This window comes from Bombus huntii, chromosome 11 (assembly GCF_024542735.1).
Source record: "Bombus huntii isolate Logan2020A chromosome 11, iyBomHunt1.1, whole genome shotgun sequence".
Taxonomy (NCBI): Eukaryota; Metazoa; Arthropoda; class Insecta; order Hymenoptera; family Apidae; genus Bombus; species Bombus huntii.
The window spans coordinates 12,981,765-13,001,563 of record NC_066248.1 but is presented as its reverse complement, the minus strand read 5'-3'; the positions used below and the strand labels follow the sequence as shown (position 1 = coordinate 13,001,563).

Below are 19,799 nucleotides of genomic sequence, written 5' to 3'. Positions count from 1 at the left end.
TTCTGACAGCGAGTAAGTAAGGTCTCGGAGGGCTTTGTAAGAAAGTGCATGTACAAAATAACGCTTGTATCGCGATGGTTTTATGACATGTGTACAAAGGTGGTGCACGTGTATGTATACATATTGGTACGAATGCGACTGCGTGTGAACTAGTGTACGCGAGCGCACGAACGGTTTAGCTAGAGTGAAGGGGAATTGTGCGATGTTCCGTCAGTAGGAATCGGGATTTTGTGACGGCTGGACGCGTCGTGGAGTGGCGAGTCTGAGAAATCACACGAGTACGTATGACAGAAGCGGCACGTGCTTACGCAAACATATAAGTGTACACATCGGTCCAATTCTCGTACAGTGTAAGTTCATTGACAGAAAGGACAGTCGCGTCGTGGTGTAACTGGACATTAGTTAAGAAGTTGCCGGCTTCGTTTTATGTTACCTGACATGCGGTCGATTATATTCCAGAAAAACATCGAATGTTAGCATCGTTGTTTCATATTCAATGGACAGATGTGAGAACAAATCGAAAGCGTGAATATTCATGGCGTGAGGTTATGGGGGGATCGAATACCTGACGGATACTCTGTTCTACTTGACGGCCTTTTTACCTGACTGAGAAAGAAGGTGAAGAATGAAATGCTTGCTTCTATTTATTCCCTTATACCTGATCCCTTTGTGAATGATTCCTTTTCGAGCATCTGCACTGGCCTTTCCCTTCTGTATCTATACGAATAATGCTACAAAGTACTAGACTTCATTCGCCGGCGTCTAGGGTGAGTCGGCTTCCTTCCTACAATGAACCCCGTAACGTTTCTTCAAACTGTTTATTTTTTTAAAATGTTTATTTTCTCAGATTTTCGTCATTTCTTTAATAGAAAATTTTACAATATCTCCAATATAAAATTTTATTATATCTATTAAAATACATATTTTTCTTGGGTCAATATTGGGGTTGATTAATTCCGTTAGCAAATTTTTTAAAAGTTTGTGTTCTTACAATTAAATTTTATATATCTACACGTGGATTGTCTATATATATATATATGTGTGTGTATGTGTAATTACATAAATTAATCTTTCTTAGTTGCTAATCGGGATTTTGAAATTTTCATGAACAGACTACGATCAATCGTGAAATGATTAAAGAATATCCGAAAACTTAAAAAAATGAAGAAAGAGAATCGATTCCTTTCTTTCTAAAAAGACCAATCGAGAGGCATGCTAGTGTTAATATGAATTAGTAAAACATGACATAATATATGTATACATATTTATAATAGAGAAGACAGAGAGTAGCTGTCCTTTTTTCTAATAAGCAGCGATATACCGACTTCTTATTATTTTTTGACATACAACGATAAACTTAAGAGAATATTAATCGTATTTAAAATAAAACATAGAGAAAATCATTTTACTCATACGTGAATCGACGACACAGTCGAAATATGAAAAAGTAGGTGGTCGTGAGAGTTACCAGGATATTTGCCACGGTCTCTTGCTTATCATGAACGTTTTTGTGAACATTATGTGAACCAGCGAAGTACGACTTCCGGTATTTCGCTCGAATTTCAAATTTTTCATTGAATAATCGAATTGAAATATATTAGATTCTTAATATTTATGTTAAGTCAATAGTCAAAATAGTGTAAACGAAATAAAAAACTGTTCGATGATGAACGAAATGTAATAAAATGATATCGTATACTTGCATGAAAGAAGACCTTTTTCACTTGTTGATTAATCTGATATTTTCCTTGGCTTGTATAAAAATATTGCAAGTTTACTTAAATTATGTTTTTAATTTACCATAATAATTTTCAAAGGGAAATAATAAACAATTTCTGAATGGGCCGTAATTCGAAACTATAGGTAATTATTATACTTAAATGAACAATAATTTCATATGTAAATTCAATGATATACGATCGTTTAACAGTTTCAGGTTAATATGTTACGCGATACTCCTGCGTTGCAGCTATTTTGAAATGATACGGACTGACGAGCTGTCGTTAAAAATGCAGTTTTGAACTTGCGTAAATTAGAATGATCTAGTTAGACGTTAATCGAGACCAATTTTTGCGGTAATTACTTGGTTTACTTTATGTACTTCGACTTACACCGAAATTTGTTCTTATAATAACAAGACAAAAGGTCTGTAAGAAAGTATGTAAACCGGAAGTCGTCCAAAGCCGAAAGGCAGGGACTATGTTTAATAAATAATAACAAGACAAAAGGTCACATAAATTCTTTTTACAACTATTAATTCTCTTTACGATTCGATTCTATTCCGATTTTAAATCGAAGTTAAGTTAATTGTCAAGAGCGGAACATTAATTGACAACGAATAGAGTGCTTTTCCATTATTAGTATTACTTTTTCTAATTACCAATAGCATAGCTCATTTGCAATGGATAGGAACACTAATTTCCATTTTAATGAAATATTTATGGTAGTAAAATAACGAAGAAGCTGCTCATAAAGCGATTGAAATAGTTATACATTCGCTTATAAAACTTTTCCGCGAAGCGTTTAATTGTTCGTTTAAAGTACACCCAAACCATTAACCGTTAAGGATGCATTGCCAGCCTCCCATCTTTTTTAATCTTGTCATGAAATAAATTATAAAACGTTTATCAATTAATCGAGCACCGCCCAAGATCGTTTCACGGAAGCAGCGTACCATACAGAAAGAACCTTTTCTCATTTTCCATTTTATTAATTTGAACAGATGTTGATAAATATTTTCCTTCTGTTCGTACATTAAAAAATAAAACAGTTAGTTTCTACTCCAATCAGAAAACTATCTTTTTACGGCGTTAGAAGAAACGATTAATTCAATAACTAGATCATTCATGCATTAACCCGTCGAGAGCTAGTAATTATGTACGGAGTGTTGTAAACAAGGGTAATTTCATAATTGACAAGCCTACGCGGCAGTTGTTAACTAATTGTAACTGGAGAACCAAGGGCATCGGGTATCGATCGTATTTAAGACAGACCGATTCAAAAAAATGTTACGAATACGGATTTTCATCTAGCTTGTCCCGTATTAAAATCGAATACTCGTGAATAATTCCATATCTACAATGGCATTTGCAAATAATCTTTACGATCGTTGCTTTCGGTCAAGATCGTTGTAACTTCTCCCCCTTCGTTCTTTCAATTTTTTAGCCCTTTCCGGCTAATATTATTCAGAAATTGCAAATGCCAGTCGCATTTTTGTAAACAAGATCTCTCGGCGGTTACTTAAAGATCGATTAGAATTATCAAACCGCGAATGTTTATACATTTATAGAAAATTTGAAGATGCAAAAATTGTACACTTACAAAAAATTAAATTAGTTGACAAACCTATGAATCTGCCTAAACATCCGCAGTCTAGCTATTAGTCAGTTCCAACCTTTTTTTTAATTATCAAACCACACGTATAATGCAAAATGAAAATAGATCTTCGTCTTTCCGATAAAGACAAAAGGAAGTTACGTTCCCCGTTATAAAACCTTCCAAGACTTGACTTACTCTTACAAAGACTCGAAGAATATTATCCGTAGTTAACGATTTACAAACTTGCATTCGTGAGCCAACTGTTAATAGAGAATTTTAATTCGAAGGTGAATCAGTAAAGGCGAAACGATCATACGTCCAGTTCACCAGCTTCCAGAAGACGTTGTCGAACCTGATTGTCGTCAGCTGCATCGTCAGCGGTGTAACGAACGAAAAGTAGAAGGATCACAGAGCCGAAAACAAGTAATCAAAGAGATATTGAAGGAGAAGATGGCTCACGAGAACGGCGTAAACGGCGATACCGATTCCGAAACGGTGGAATTGAATTCCCTGAGAAGAACCAGATTCCACGTAAATCGAGTAGACAGTCTGGAAGGTCGTGCCAGCCTTCTTGGCGAACAGGAAACGAGAAAGTCTCTTAGACACATGACGAGGGAGGCTCTCCCTAGACTGGATAATTATAGAAACATTATGAGTATTCAGGCTGCTCATAGACCGTCTTTGGACGAGCTTCACAATCCCACTCTGCTTAACAAGGTAAGGATGATGATACTTGACCATTAATAGGACCGCTATTACTTTGTTTTATAATGCGTCTGTAGTTGTGTTCATTATGATTACGACGATGTGTGATATTATGCACTTGGTATTCTCCTCGCTTGATTTCCAGCTCCAGACGTCTTTGAATCACCCAACACGTGCTTTTACGAGACAATTTTTCACTTCATTTTGATGTCATTTTGATAAACGAGCAAGTTTATTTTCGAGTCTCGTTATCGCGTTATTTATTGTTCTTTAAATCGTTGAATCGTATAATTGAATAGTAAACTCGTATAAAATTTGTTTATCGTTTAGAGAGAAGTTTCATAATTATTTCGTGGCTACTAGGGTGAGATCAATTTAATTTCAATTGAGGCGGTAGGTAGAATTTACGCTTTATGTATATGATTGATGTCGTTTTACATAACGTCGTTTGCATTATGTTTGCACGTCGCGAAATTGCAATTACAACAAACAATTAATCAACTTGCAGCTTATCGCTAATTCAGTCAGTGTGTCGGTACTTCGTTTGCAGACTAAACATTAGACTTCAGCGACAAGGCAAATAGTTGTGGAAAAGCATAATCAATGAGACTCCACCCCGTGAAAAAATTATGTGGGTCACTTGAAAGTTGCCCTTTGCTATTTAAACGAGTGTCGAGCCTTAAGATCGAGTCAACGTTCGTTCGGAGAATTTTCGAACTATATGATATAGTATACATATACTACGAGAGTATTCGAACACTTATCGTAGAAAATTTTCATGAATATAATAACACTTTTTGAAGTTTCATTAGCATTGCAACGAAGTGATACGAATGTCACGATTATGCTGGAAGAATGTATACTAGTAAAGCTAATTTGGAAATGTATACACAAGTTGCGACGTATTTATCGCAAATATATGTTTGATAAAAAGATTGTTACGCGAAAGATGGTCTTATTAAGTGTCGAGGCTTATTGATATAATGGAGCATTGACTGTTTAAATAATTCTGTGATTTTAATATCTTGTAACTTTCATATACATTTACAGCATTCTTACAAACTATCTCGATCGTAACATAATCGTATGTAACATATACAAAATATTTTGTATAACAAATGTATGGTACAGTATATTTAGAATAAGTTTCTATACGTGTTGCCTTGTATAGTCGTCGCGTTTTCTCTATCTTCCTCGTTTGAAACAGCGGTACGTCGATGCATGTACGAACACATGTACGTCGGCTGACACGGTGTACATTGACATTCAAGCATTTCTTAACCGAGTTCGTCCCTTATCTACGACCCTCTCTCGTCAACTACTCCGGTCTAAAATTAACCAAGTATAGTAAACGTGGTCGTGCACGCATTCGCCAACGAACAATGCCTTACAGATTCGTTCATTCTTTCTTCATATATATGTTCATACGTCTGTTGCTTGTCGATGAGATAATAATTAAGCAGTTTTGTCAGATTGTAGGAAAAAGAAAAAGCATAGAGAAATAACTGGAAGAATTTTGCGAGACTACCACAACGGAAACGAAGGGAAATGAACAGTATTTTATCTTCGTTCGTACTCGCCACGCTGATTTATCAAAAGTCCATGTATATTGAATGTACGTCTGAATTTGTATTACTAGCTGCTGAATCGGTGTATTCTTTGTATCACATAGCGTTCCGTTTCCTGTTCGTGTTACTCGGAAATAGTAAGAGTCAATGGAAACGGCGCTATATTTACGAGTTTGTTCGATTTGAATTTATTCTGTGTCGGAAAGCGATAACTTTTTTTTTCGGTAATCGGTTTGTCGTTAGTTTCTTATGAATATTTTAGTATCTATACACAGTGTTTATCAAACTTAGCTAAATAAGCTTGTTATTTTATTCATTTTCTGAATGCCTTCTAATAAGTTACATAACTTACACGATTAAAGAAAACGATATTCATCTTGTTCTATTTACCGTGATTGACCTATTCCTTGTGATAACAAAGAGGCTTCGTTAAACGTTATTTTCTTAATCCTTCTTCCGCTAAGAAACTGATTAGAACGTTTGTTTATTCACATCATAATGTTTCACTCTGTCAACTACAGTTGATGCAATAGTCCAACAATATTTTTACGTTCGATACATCTGTTAAAACAAAAATTTGTCATATCTAAATACCTTCTTCTGAAACACAATTTGTCGTTTGCTATTTATGCTTGGGTCAGTATCGAATTAGATGAATTTCAATGAACCTGATTTCATACTACACGTACCGAACAGCTAAGTAGGGAGTAAGATGTAAATATACCGTGTTTTAAGAAATAGTACTCCTAGAAAGGATAACTAAAACGACTAGTAGGGTTTTTTAATTGTATATCCCATTGTGTAAAAGTATTTAAAAATACAGGGATTAGAAGCGATTAACCCCTTTCTTGATTAACCCCAGCTGAAATCATATAACGACGGAACAGACGTTACATTTGTTCCCATCAAGTTTTCTCATTTCAAGTTGACAATAAATCCTCGCCATTAATCATAATAGAACAGTTTCGAGCCAGCAGAACTTTTTCATTAAGTCTCATGGTATGTTTAGCTAAATATAAGCTCCGCTAAACTGACTACTACGACGAAATATGATATGTCCGGCATAACCGTAGGATCGTAACGACTTAAATCCATCATCTAGATTGCCCCTGACACGGGGTTAACTATAATTCAACCTAAATAAATTTCGGATACAATCGAGTTCGCTCGATCGCCTCGATGCGTATAATCAGATCGATTGAGATGAGTCGGTACGGCCAAACTTATTCGATTACGAGCAACCACGTTCCTCAGGTAATTCGAGGAAGTTGGTTGAAAGAGAAAGGAGAGGACACGGAGCGTCTTGTACAGTACGTGACGAAACGAAAACTTTCCAAACGGATCAAAGGAGAAAAGGGAAGAGCTAGAGGGCTAGAGAACGACACAGAGTTAGAGAAAGCACACTGTGTGGCATACATTAGATGGATGGTCATTTTTTGACAATGTTAACAGGTGAAAACGCACGTGCGTAGTTTATCGATCGTGCATTTGGATGTAGAAATCATTTCCCGACGCGCTCTCCTTTCTTGTTAATTAAAATAATGAAAAGTGAGGAGAAAATATTCCATTTCCGTCTCTTTATTTAGTCTACGTTACTTGCAATATTTTAACAATTAGCTGCGTTACCCTTAGTAAATTTTCATAGTAAATTTTCAAACATCGTACGTTTATAATGCTTCCGCTTTTTGTTTTGCTTACAGAGCCATTCGCTGCTGCTGTTAAGTTTATTATCAATATCCATTTTTGAAAATTTGAAAGTAATCCACGAACCTAAACAAGCTTCACTTTGAAAGATTAAAAAGTCAACATTGATTAGCGATGCGTCTTTTATGAGGTTTTTAATTAAAAGATCAAGAAGGATCGGCAAATATTAGTAAACGCGTATGAGCAATTTTTATTTTTAGGGGCGTATCGATTCATGTGAAGTCAAACGAATTCTTGAATCGTAATCTTTCGAATCGACAGAACTAATTAGCAACGCGTCTTTCAGCAGGATGAAAGTCGACTATGTTTTTGTCGTTGTCTGCGATTCCTATGGAAAACGAGCACGATCGAGCGCTATTTTCGAGATCGTTGTCCATTTCGTTGGAATTAATTAGCAGAGACTTACTTCTGCGAGGATCGATTATATGGCCCTTGCCATGAAATCTTAGAAATCGCGTGCAGAAACGCAGCAACCTTCGCGGATCGTAGAATGTTAAAATAGGAACCCCCACGTTCGGCTGAACAATTAAAGCATCACTTGAAGTAATCGTAAATGCCACGAGACTGTCTCATCCACAACGCAATGCTCGACAAATCGTACCGTCTTTTCGAGAAATTAACATCTTTGTACAAGGACAATAGAATTTTGTCTTACCATGAGGCACCATTTACTTTGATCATTTTATCACACGTTTGTATCGATGCGGTTATCTGTTTCTCTTCGTCTGCTTCGTCGTACCAAGACCATACGAAAGTCGTTGAACGAATTTGGTATCAATGCATGTACTCGTTCTTATTACTTCATCGTATCAGTCGACCGCAACGTGCAAAAGGTCAACGATAAACGATTCAATTTTATTTGACTAGATCGATTACAGAGTAATAAATATGTAGATTGAACGACTGACGACGGTGAAAAGGAACGAATAGAGAAGAAAATTGAAATATCACTTGTAAATCCAAATTGTGTGGCACACATGAGTTAATGATAGCATCTGTAGGACCAGTAAAACGCGTGCTCCGAATACATTACGAGTCGAGAGATAAGCGTTCGTTATTATTTGACTATTATACCACGTATCGTACGGACGTGTCGGTTTGAAAGAGTGTGTATGTGGCCAGTAGGCGAGAAGCGTGTTCTTTTCCTCGTCGATTTTTTCTTTCGATGCAACGCGCTCGTAATTCACTTATGCGCGTCGTAAGTACTTACGTGCATGATCTGCAACGATGAACAGACGACTCATCTTTGGACAGGCTGCTTTTTCTCTCCAAGTATATCTTCATAATGTACTGGTTCCGAGAAGAGAAGGATCAGGTTGGTGCCTCTCGTTGTAACATTTCAAGGTACAATAATTGTAGTAAGAGGATCGCTCGAGAAATTTTCTCTCGTTAAGTTAAACAATTTGCGGCATTGAGAAACACGACACGTTTTTACGAGGCGATGAAATTGTTGAAAGTTAAGTTCAAGTTCTACACTTATATTTGGACTGCGTTATCGAGATTGAAATATCGAATGATTGAGAATCTGAAAATATTATTTGACAGTTCATAAGCTTCTTGTCAGGGTAGCTTCATTTATTTGATCGATTCGAGGAACATTCTCGTCACGTTACGAAGGGTAAGTCGACGCAAGATTGGCTCCGTGCAGATGCTTAAGAATAATTTTACAATTATACCGAACTTCAAGGCACGATATTCGAGGATATAACGGGAAATAATGGGATGAAATAATCGTCTCTCTAAGAGTTAGACGCTAGTTGAAGCAGGCTCGTAGAAAAATATCTTTGAACCGCGGATATTCGTACTTGCTATTTATTCTTCGAATAAATTTTTGGCGTATTAACGATAGAAAAGAATCATCGTATTAGCTGGTGCAAATTGAAATAAGCTGCTATAAAAAGCATTTAGGTAATTCATAATACCTAAATGTTTCAGTTTCGTATCGAAAATCCTTGATTTCTCTATTCGTCGTAAATATCATGTTATTACAGAGGGTGTAATTCAATTAGTGTTTACATAGTAGCTTGTTTCTAAGGCTTCTACAATCGTTTGTTTGATCAGATCCATACGTATTTAGAGAGACGAAAGTTCCTTCAGCTTTGTTTGATTCTCATGTAAATACTCTGAAGAGTTCGCATCGACACTACTTCGTTCTATAAATTCCACTTTTCAGCTTTCATTGATTTAGATTTCCATTGTTTTAATTTCGACTATTGTGTTTATTCTGTTACGCCTGGGATTTACAGCGTAGATATTGTCAATATCATTATCAATGTTATTTTTCATCCATAACGAGTAAAATATATTTTTGCTTATTGATAATATTCTAAATTTCTAAAAAGTATTTCTAAAAAGTATCTGAACATTGGGCGACGCGTGTAATGTATGGCATGTGAGGCATTGTTACGTAAATCGTTAGTCTTCATTGGTTGACTGGCGACCCTTCCTCTAGACGAATCACCTTCAATGCCGATAACCACCTCTAAATCTCAATTTACGCGTAACACTCACATAGAGAGATCTACGAATCTCTCGATAAATTCTGCAGTTTATTTCCATAAATACTTGTTTGTTCCAATGGACCTGGAAACTGAAACAATCTTATTCGTCATCCAAGAAAATCTACCAGTCATCGACCAGTATGTAGGACGATGATTTAACTTGAACTTGAATGAAGTAGATAATTGATTGTAATACATCGATGTTGTATTTCTATTCGGGCTTAAGCTAGATTGAACGATATCATTAAGTCGCTTTAAAATTATGCTTATTGCTTTAATGTCGTAGGACCCAGGCTCGCATATATTACAAATAGCACAGGTGAAATCATCGATTTCCGGTATAAAATTCGGATGGATTCAAGGAGTCTTATTGAGATGTCTTCTGAATATTTGGGGGGTGATGCTCTTTCTACGACTCTCTTGGGTCGTAGCACAAGCTGGCATAGGTAACTATGAAAAAAAAAAAAAAAAAGAAAATGTATCTTATAGATTTCATGCGATTTTCCTTCTGTTCCCTTTAGGGGAAGCTATTTTATTGATTTCAATAACGACAGCTGTAACCACAATAACATCTTTATCGATGTCGGCGATTAGCACAAATGGGCTCATTAAAGGAGGTAAATACCAACGAATACGTACCTGTTATATACTATCGATTCGAACAATGATTGGAAAAAATGTGTCTACGTCGGTCGACACGTTTTGCTTTCTTTATTGTCTCTGATGTCAGATGATAAGATTAATTACTTGCCGCAGGTGGCACGTATTACATGATTTCCAGATCACTGGGACCCGAATTCGGAGGTTCTATAGGACTTATATTTTCTTTGGCGAATGCTGTCGCTTGCTCCATGTACGTTGTTGGATTCTGTGAAAGTATGGTTGACTGTTTAAAAGCGAATGGGATTTGTATCGTTGATTGCGACAATACAGACATCAGAATTATAGGTCGGTATAAAAGGCCATGTACATGATTTTTTTGGACAGAATTTCTTATGGTTCCCTTCCGTACAGGTTGTATCACGATAGTTCTGTTGCTGTTGATCGTTATGTTCGGTTTGGAATGGGAGGCGAAGGCTCAGATTGGTTTGCTGATTATTTTGCTCTTAGCTATCGCAGATTTCATGATTGGCACCATCATTGGACCTAAAAACGATCAGGAACGGGCCAAAGGATTTATAGGATACAACGGTAATACATACGGTTACTGCTGATAATATCATTTGTTCAAGAGATAGTAACTAAATTATGAATTAAATAACGATGAATAATCAACATATGTTGCAGATAAAATATTTAAGGTTTTTACAATAGTTTAATTCATATCCTATTTTCTATATGTCCACAGCTGATCTATTTAAAGAGAACTTTTATTCGGACTACAGATACAGCGAAGGGATGGAACACAACTTTTTTTCAGTTTTGGCTATTTTCTTTCCTGCGGCTACGGGTATCCTGGCAGGTGCGAATATATCCGGTGATTTGAAGGTGATTTAGCCCTTTCGTCTATAGGGAATATCTTTTAACATTTTGATTGCTAAGAAGTTTCATTGATATTACATTATATTGTTATTTTATACATTACATGTTATAATTACATTATATTAAATCTTAGCATTTAACTCGCCGTGTATCTTAATGTTGCATACATCTGTAGTATTAGCAACAAATATATGTCTATTATAGTCCATACAGAGAATTTGTATTTTTGATAGGATCCACAAACAGCTATTCCTAAAGGAACACTGTTGGCTATTCTTTTAACAACTATATCTTACCTCTTTATGGCGCTTATGGTGGGCGGCACAGTTATGCGAGACGCGTCTGGTGATATTAATGACTTGTGGAACATTTTCAATAGTTCATATACTGCCTTATCGAGTTTGAATGCGACTAATGAAACAACTGAGTCCCCAATTGCTACCTTAAATACTAGCGAAATAGTATGGAGCATGTATGGCACAAAATTTAATTGTACAGGACATTGTCTTTATGGTAGTCATAATAGTTTTCAGGTATTTCTTCTAACAGTTAGCAATCAAAGGAATGCGAATGAATATTTAATTTTCATATTGACTATTTCATACGATTGTTTTAGGCGATTGAATTGGTTTCTGTATTTGGACCATTTATTTATGCTGGATGCTTTGCAGCTACTTTATCAAGTGCCTTAGCATCACTAGTTTCTGCACCTAAAGTATTTCAGGCACTTTGTCTTGATAAATTGTATCCTGGAATAGAGTGGTTTAGTGGTGACAAAGACAAAGAGCCAATTCGTGGTTACTTTCTTACATTTATAATTGCTGTTGGTTTCATTTTAATCGGTTAGAGTTATACTATCTTGTTCTAGATAAATAATGACATTATTCACCGATGTTAATTGTTTCTAATAAAAAATTTCATTTATTGTAGGAGAATTGAATGCCATAGCTCCGTTGATCTCAAATTTCTTTTTGGCTGCCTATACTCTTGTTAATTTTAGCACGTTTCATGCTTCATTGGCTAAACCAATCGGTTGGAGACCAACGTTTAAGGTACAATTTGCATTAAATTATTTTTCTAACAAGAGATTATTAGTCGCAAAATAAATTTTATTCCAGTATTATAACATGTGGCTAAGTCTTGCTGGTGCTATTCTCTGTGTTTCTGTGATGTTCTTGATCTCATGGTGGACAGCGCTAATCACGTTATTCGTAGTTTTAGCACTTTATTTAGTAGTCTCGTACAGAAAACCAGGTAATATTTTACAAATTAAGTATTTTTTATGTTGTAATGACAACGTTAATAATCTAAAAATGATTTCGTAGATGTTAATTGGGGTTCTACGACACAAGCTCAGACATATAATAACGCCTTAAACGCTGTTCAGCAGTTAGATAGAGTTGAAGAACACGTTAAAAACTACAGACCTCAACTGCTAGTACTCAGTGGTACTCCAAGTACAAGATCAGCGCTCATTGACTTTGCACATTATATTACTAAAAATAATAGCTTATTTATTTGTGGGCATATTATCGAGGTACAGTATTTTTCGGTAAGAAGTGATACACATCTTTTATGTAATGTTTAATACATTTAAATTTCCATACTTTAGTCACCAATTTCATATAAGACGCGCAATTCCATGACCGTGAACTGTACTTCGTGGTTTAGAGCGAATAAAATTAAGGCATTTTATTCCATGGTGGATGGTGCAAATTTTCAAGACGGCACTACTTCTCTTTTGCAAGCCGCTGGCTTGGGAAAGATGAGGCCCAATATTTTGTTAATGGGCTACAAACAAGACTGGGCGACTTGTCCTCGAGAAAATTTGAATATGTACTTTAATGTAATGCAGTAAGTATTTTCATATAATTAAATATAATAATTAAATGAAATCAAAATTTCACGAAAATTTTATATATATATATATAGCAAAGCTTTGGACATGCATATAGCAGTAGCACTTCTTCGAATAAGCGAGGGTTTAGATTGTAGCACGGTTGTAGGAGATGCTGAAGAAGAAAAGAAAAATGCGCAAACAATTCCAGGAAATCAAAGCTTTTCCCAACTTAGCCAAGGTTTGTGGAATATCTGAAAAGCTTGTTTTCATAAACACTGAATTTTTGTTATAATCCTTATCGTGCCTTTAAACTAATAGTTATTCTTACAGCTAGTAGTACGTCAGATATTTCTATTCCTGGGAGTCCAGCTCCAAGAAGGTCCAAACTAATTAACGAATATCCTAATCCAACTGCGCAAGGTCAACGCGAAAATCAACAGAATTTTCTACCGGTAGCAAAAGATATTAGTACCGTAACAAAATTTCAACGTAAGCAAAAAAAGGGTACGATAGATGTATGGTGGTTGTACGATGATGGTGGTTTAACCCTTCTGCTACCCTATATAATCAGTACAAGACGTAATTGGTCTAATAGTAAGTTAAGAGTTTTCGCTCTTGCAAATAAAAACTCAGAGCTCGAATATGAGCAAAGAAAGTAAGTATATAATATGTATTTCTACGAGCAAAAAAGAAAGTTAAAACAAATTTATTAATATTATTATTGCTTTATCATTAGTATGGCAAGTCTTTTATCGAAATTCAGGATAGATTACTCTGCCTTAAACGTGATACCAGATATTTCAAAACCAGCTCAGGATACTACCAAAAATTTCTTTAATACACTAATAGCAAATTTTCAAGAAACGGAAAATACAAAAACAGACGATGGTAGTATTATGTTAATTACACGCGTATTTTGATAAAATTCTAAAAAATTCCTAAAAATCGATTTATTTTCAGATATCATTAAAGAGTCTGAATTAACCGCTATGAATGAGAAAACAAATCGGCATTTACGTTTAAGAGAATTATTACTTGAAAATTCAATGGAAGCTAATTTAGTAGTTATGTAAGTACTTGTATAAACAAAATTACACTTTTACCGCCATGTTTTCGATTCACTGAAATTATTTTTGTATTATTTTATTCTCCTTTCAGGACATTGCCAATGCCTCGAAAGGGTGCTGTATCAGCACCTCTTTATATGGCTTGGCTTGAAACTTTAACACGCGACATGCCACCATTTTTGCTTGTTCGAGGCAATCATACATCCGTCTTAACTTTTTATTCTTAATAAGGGAAAACAAATAACAATACTTGTGCATTGTGACGTTAATAACTATCAAAGTTAATTGAAGTATTTTACCAATGACTTAAACATTATAGATGCACATACGAATGAATTGATTAAAATGAAAAGTAGAACTGCCGCGGAATATAGATAACAGTAAGAGGCCTTTATAATGAGAGCGACACATGTTTGAATGAATTAGTATTCAGGTGTGTTTAGCAAGGATTAACCCCTGAATATATACAACGAATGCAGCAAGACTGTATTATTTGTTAAAAACACGTTCGCTACGATAACTGTTCCTGAATTTCGAAATGTTTTCCATCCACCAATTGTAAAAAGAAATAACTGCATCCTCATAAATATTTAAAATAAATGACGTTATCACATACTGTAAATTGTACAATCACCAATAACATGTTTTACATATTTAAGTACAATTATTCAAAATTTCGATAATATATAAAGATATTATAGTTAATTAATTTATTTAGAGAACTATTGACAATCGTTAAATAAAATATTTTCAATAATTATAGGCAAATATGAAATATGAAATATAGGCAAATATTAAGATAAAAATTTGAGAAAAAATACTATTCCTAGGTGTAGCACTATAATTGAAATTGGTATCTATTTATATCAAAGTATAAAACCATGTATAAAATTTTAAAATTAAATTACATTGCAGGTACTATACTGAGTCACTCATAATAAAGTATTGCAAATGTTTTGTGAGAACGTTTTTTAAATACGTAAATCTCTTATTTTATTAATGGATCTAGTAATAAATACATTTACATTCCTCCATTCACTTAGGTAGGGAATCAATTAATCAAAACTAGACTATAACGTCTAGCATATATTTTTTATTTTGTTTACAACTTCGTAGCCTTATACACTTTGGAAAATTTTTTGAGAAATATACAGAATGACACTAAACCTAATATCATAACGTGTAAAATATTCGTTGTGAAATTATTTTCAATTTACAAAATTTATATAATTGCAATAAAAAAGAATAAGAAAAGTTGCAAAAACGAAAGAAAAATTTGGATTAATATGAAAACATTCATATTAAAGTATATAAAAATATAACAAACTGATTTTAATATTGTCATGATTTTAAGAAATATCAAGAAATTATATTATAGTACCACAAATCGTATTGATACTCTACAGATGTAAATTTGCCAAAACGGTTTAAGCTTGCTGCAATATATATTGTGTATATATGAAATTTGTTCTTATACAGAAATTTTACTTCTCCTTTTGCTCAGTAGACTCTTAACCATGTAACTTTGCTATAATGTGAATCAGCATGTTAACTCTTAACTATCAGTGCTTTTATATATCATTAACTCTGTAGTATATAATTGAATTATAGAAGAACTCTATTTGAATAGGTGAACATTAAGTGAACACTTTTAATAGACTAGTAGCAAATGCATTCAAAGGTATTAGAATACTGATGATTGATGATTCTAATAACTGATTTTTAATAATATAACACAAAATATCAAAAGACGAAGACATAGATTGGTATTAGGTTTTTTATTTTTATTTTATGATTTTGTTCTTTTTGTGCTTAATTAAAAATTCATTTTGATTTACTTGTATAATCTATAGATCAATTTTTTTTTATATTTTTGGTCTTTATAAAAAAGAAATTTTGTGCAATATAATTAAATTACTATAATATTTTGATATTAAATTTATTGTATGTAAAAGTTCATCATATATTATTAAAATATAAAATATAATAACTAAAAAACAATCATAAAATAGGTTTGAAATCACGAAAATATAAAAAATATGTATTTATAAATGCTGTCATAACAAAATTGAAACGTATCAAAAAAAGATAAATATTATATAAATGGCAAGATAGAAATTATGACTTCATGTGATATAAAACTACAAATTAGGTAAATAAAGTCTCAATATATTATCTCTACTGTAAATACGTTAAAATCAAATATATTAATCTTCTTAATTATAAAATCTCTTTTATATTAAGATAATCTTTTTATAAAATAATTACAAAATAATCTTTCTGTTCATTAAAGTAGTTATTAGAGTTTTGGAGTGACGTACGTGCTACGTCAATATTATAGTTTTTTGCACAGCATTTCGGTAATATTTCCTATTAGAAATATTTAAATTCTTGATTTTATGGTTCACATCAATATATGATCCTAGCAATTTAACACGTTTGCTAGGTTGTCATAGGTTTCTGGTCTTCATTCCATAGCTTAAATACTGCGAATATGTCTGGGTCTACGCACCAGTAAACAACAAGAAGTTAAACCGGAACTAACCTTCGCTAATTCAGACATACGTAAGGATCTGGTTGGAAACTCAATTTTTTCTGCAAAAACTTTACTTGATTGTGGAATCTCATCTTCTGATCTATGAATTAGAGTTCCATTAACATAAAGTACATTCGCTGCAGCATCTTCAGGCACAGTTAATGTTTGGTAACTATAAGTTGCTTCCCTCTCAATTCTCTGCATTATAAACAATATATTATGTAAAAGATGGGCAAATTGAAAAGATATAGACAAATGTAAAAAGTAATGATATTTGAATTACAAATAAATACCTTCAAGACTTCTTGAGATTCTTTCCCAGCACCTACACAAATAATATCAGGGCCAGCCATTGTAACTAAACCTTTAAGACGCTTGGATTCAGCAACCTATAAACAATAATTAAATAAAAATATAAGTATTTTCAATCTCAAACAATACATGAATTGTAATCATGAATGTAATAATGATAAAATTATTAACCTTTTTTTTATATTCATGATATTTATATTATTTCAGATATAACTTAGGTTAGAACAAAATAGATACATATTTAGATAATTTAAGCATCATTTTCATCAGCTAGCTTTTATAATAAACACAATGCATAAAATAGAAAATGAAAAATGAATACATATATGTAAGTCCTCTGTAGCATTGCATAAGAAAAATAACCAAGTAAAATTGATGGAATTACTATTTTTGATTTATGAGTTTAATATGCATAATAAGAGTAGCAAATAATGTATCTTCAATCAATTATTAAAATTTTATAATTATAGAAATTAAAATATACTTTTTAACAAAAATATTTTTGTATATTCTACATACATTTTTTTATATATACTTATAAAATTGATTGAAGTTGCACAGTATGAAGTTCTGCAATATGATAAATTTATGCAAAAAGATACAAACATTAATCACATGCAAGAGTGAAATATGATCTTGTGTATCAGTGTATGTATGTGTTTCATGTGCATAATTACACCAAGCCATAACTTACATACTATGTATATAAAACTCCATTTCTGAAAGCATTCTGTTTTAAATCTGTAATGGGTAATTGTAAAAAGTATATTCACAAACAAATTTGTTGGAACCGTGCAAAATTGTGTTTCTAAATCGTGAAATCTTTTTTCAATATAATATGCAAAAGAGAGTCAGTCTAATACACCCAAACCTGAATTGGGGCTGAGGTAAGACTCTCCACTATCACCTCTTCACCACCATCACCCACCTTAAATGAATACCAGAATGGTAAGTTGTTTGATCTTAACCTTTTGTTGTGGTCAATCATATTTTATAACCTATATGTGTAAGTGTGTGTGGTCTCACGCGCATTTTGTTATGTATTATATAAGTAGTATGCTTTAAACAAGTTTTCTTAATCTAAGTAGTAATATTTTTTAGTTTAATATTTACTAACAAAACTATTTGGTAATTCATATGCAACTAATAATATAGACTATAATTATTTATTTAATATATGGATATAAAATCCAAAGTACAATTACCCATATAATATATTATTACATGACTTCATTAAACTAACTTTCAAGATATAATAAAGACTACATGATATAGATACTAATAATACAAAAGTATATTTCTAAAACAATCACAATACACATATATGTTTTAATTTCTTTATAACACATGATACTCATTGATGACACAGATTATATAATGAAATAAAAATGTTGAAAAATATCAAATAAAATCCAATTATGCAAACAACATCAATTCCTTCTTACTTCAAGAGATATTTAACAAAATAATTCATGCATTATTTTACACTTTTAGAGTAAATATAGATTTATATAAAATAGAGGACTGAAATGTTAGTGTAATATATATTAAAAAGCAGATGACTATATAAATTATATTAAATACTACTAACATAACTTTTAATAATTAACCAACCTTAATAGGTACACATGGATATTCTGGGAATGCTGCTGCAACTGCTCTTGCACCTGCTTCATTAGTATAATGAGACAATCCAACAAAAAATTCACGACCTATAATAATCAGTTACTTCTGTTTAATAATTTGGTTGTAAGTTCATTAACTTAATATTAAAAACAAAACTTACCAGTAAATAAAACATCTCCTCCATCTAGACGAGCATTTTTGTCAGCTATTTCTATAAGTGGAATTTCCAATTCCTTCTTTAAAACAGCTCTAATTGTCTCAATCTGGAATTAGATCATCATCATTTTAGTTATTCACATACTGGAAACATTACAGAATAATAATGTTAATACATGTAACAATGTAATGAAGTTATATTCTTTTTATGCGAATATGCACGAAATAATTGTTCAATTCATATTTTTAATTTAATGTTATAATTTGATATACAATATAGTATATTGATATATACTTAAAATGATATTTAATGATTTAGCTTTTCTCTTAAATAATACAATAGCATAATAGACTGAAATTTCATTATTTATATAAAATAACAATAATATAATTAGAAACTATTTATTAATTACTATACGATTTTATAAATATACCTCTTTTAGGCGCGATGGTTCATTGGGCCGTGCTATAAGTGCAATACCATTGCACACAACTGCGATATCTTCGACAAAAACACAGAGCGGTGAATTTTCATCCGGTGGCATTTCAACAACGTCGATGTCGAGTTCTCGTAGAAGCTGAGCAAGTGCCAAATGTTGAGTTCTAGCTTCGTCTAATGTGACCTCGCCTCTTGTACGAAGCGAAAGAGGAATTCTACATAGAACTGCATGAGTATAGCGATGGAGAGGCATGGTACTTCGATAGAAAGGCTTCCGTATCAAAGTTTATCTGAACTTTATTACTTCTCGTTTACGTAAATTATAATACAATGATCACAGAACTAGTTCTACGTTCCTACCAATTTCATTGGAACGCCGATTGCAACAAATGTAGACTTTGACGTTTATGTAAAAACAACAGCAAGACAGTATTCTAAACATTTACATTTGTAATGTCACCAGATCGTAGCGTAATTTTGAATTTTTTAAATGTTGGATTAAAACTTTCGTTTTTTATTACAGAAAATTAGTTAAAAATATTAAA

General features: G+C 32.9%; 2 protein-coding genes across 3 annotated transcripts; one reads left to right on the top strand and one right to left on the bottom strand.

Moving 5' to 3' along the window:
• Positions 1-203: 203 nt before the first annotated feature.
• On the top strand, positions 204-16,197 carry LOC126871148 (bumetanide-sensitive sodium-(potassium)-chloride cotransporter). The gene is made up of 18 exons (XM_050629616.1): positions 204-618; positions 3,606-4,035; positions 10,083-10,242; positions 10,318-10,413; positions 10,553-10,744; positions 10,811-10,987; positions 11,145-11,284; positions 11,512-11,811; positions 11,895-12,120; positions 12,209-12,330; positions 12,397-12,532; positions 12,604-12,815; positions 12,891-13,132; positions 13,211-13,356; positions 13,449-13,773; positions 13,855-14,006; positions 14,079-14,187; positions 14,277-16,197. The coding sequence occupies exons 2-18, from the start codon at positions 3,769-3,771 to the stop codon at positions 14,410-14,412; spliced, it is 3,138 nt and encodes a 1,045-aa protein (XP_050485573.1). The 5' UTR covers positions 204-618; positions 3,606-3,768; the 3' UTR covers positions 14,413-16,197.
• LOC126871158 (N(G),N(G)-dimethylarginine dimethylaminohydrolase 1) lies at positions 15,259-19,694 on the bottom strand. 2 transcript variants are annotated; one of them, XM_050629635.1, is made up of 6 exons: positions 19,250-19,694; positions 18,820-18,922; positions 18,648-18,745; positions 17,905-17,961; positions 17,015-17,110; positions 15,259-16,919 (listed from the first exon to the last, which is right to left on the bottom strand). In XM_050629635.1, the coding sequence occupies exons 1-6, from the start codon at positions 19,505-19,507 to the stop codon at positions 16,665-16,667; spliced, it is 867 nt and encodes a 288-aa protein (XP_050485592.1). In that variant the 5' UTR covers positions 19,508-19,694; the 3' UTR covers positions 15,259-16,664. The 2 variants fall into 2 exon arrangements, with proteins under 2 accessions (XP_050485592.1, XP_050485593.1); XM_050629636.1 differs by lacking the exon at positions 17,905-17,961 and having other exon boundaries at positions 19,250-19,690.
• Positions 19,695-19,799: the final 105 nt, after the last annotated feature.

Excerpts from the sequence above, each read along its gene's own strand:
- LOC126871158 (XM_050629635.1), bottom strand. The coding sequence starts at position 19,507 with ATGCCTCTCCATCGCTATACTCATGCAGTTCTATGTAGAATTCCTCTT. Across the intron at positions 18,923-19,249 it reads AACCATCGCGCCTAAAAGAG|ATTGAGACAATTAGAGCTGT; the intron begins GTATATTTATAA and ends ATCTAATTCCAG. Across the intron at positions 16,920-17,014 it reads AATCTCAAGAAGTCTTGAAG|AGAATTGAGAGGGAAGCAAC; the intron begins GTATTTATTTGT and ends TTTATAATGCAG.
- LOC126871148 (XM_050629616.1), top strand. The coding sequence starts at position 3,769 with ATGGCTCACGAGAACGGCGTAAACGGCGATACCGATTCCGAAACGGTG. Across the intron at positions 10,988-11,144 it reads AGGATTTATAGGATACAACG|CTGATCTATTTAAAGAGAAC; the intron begins GTAATACATACG and ends ATATGTCCACAG. Across the intron at positions 12,533-12,603 it reads AGTCTCGTACAGAAAACCAG|ATGTTAATTGGGGTTCTACG; the intron begins GTAATATTTTAC and ends ATGATTTCGTAG.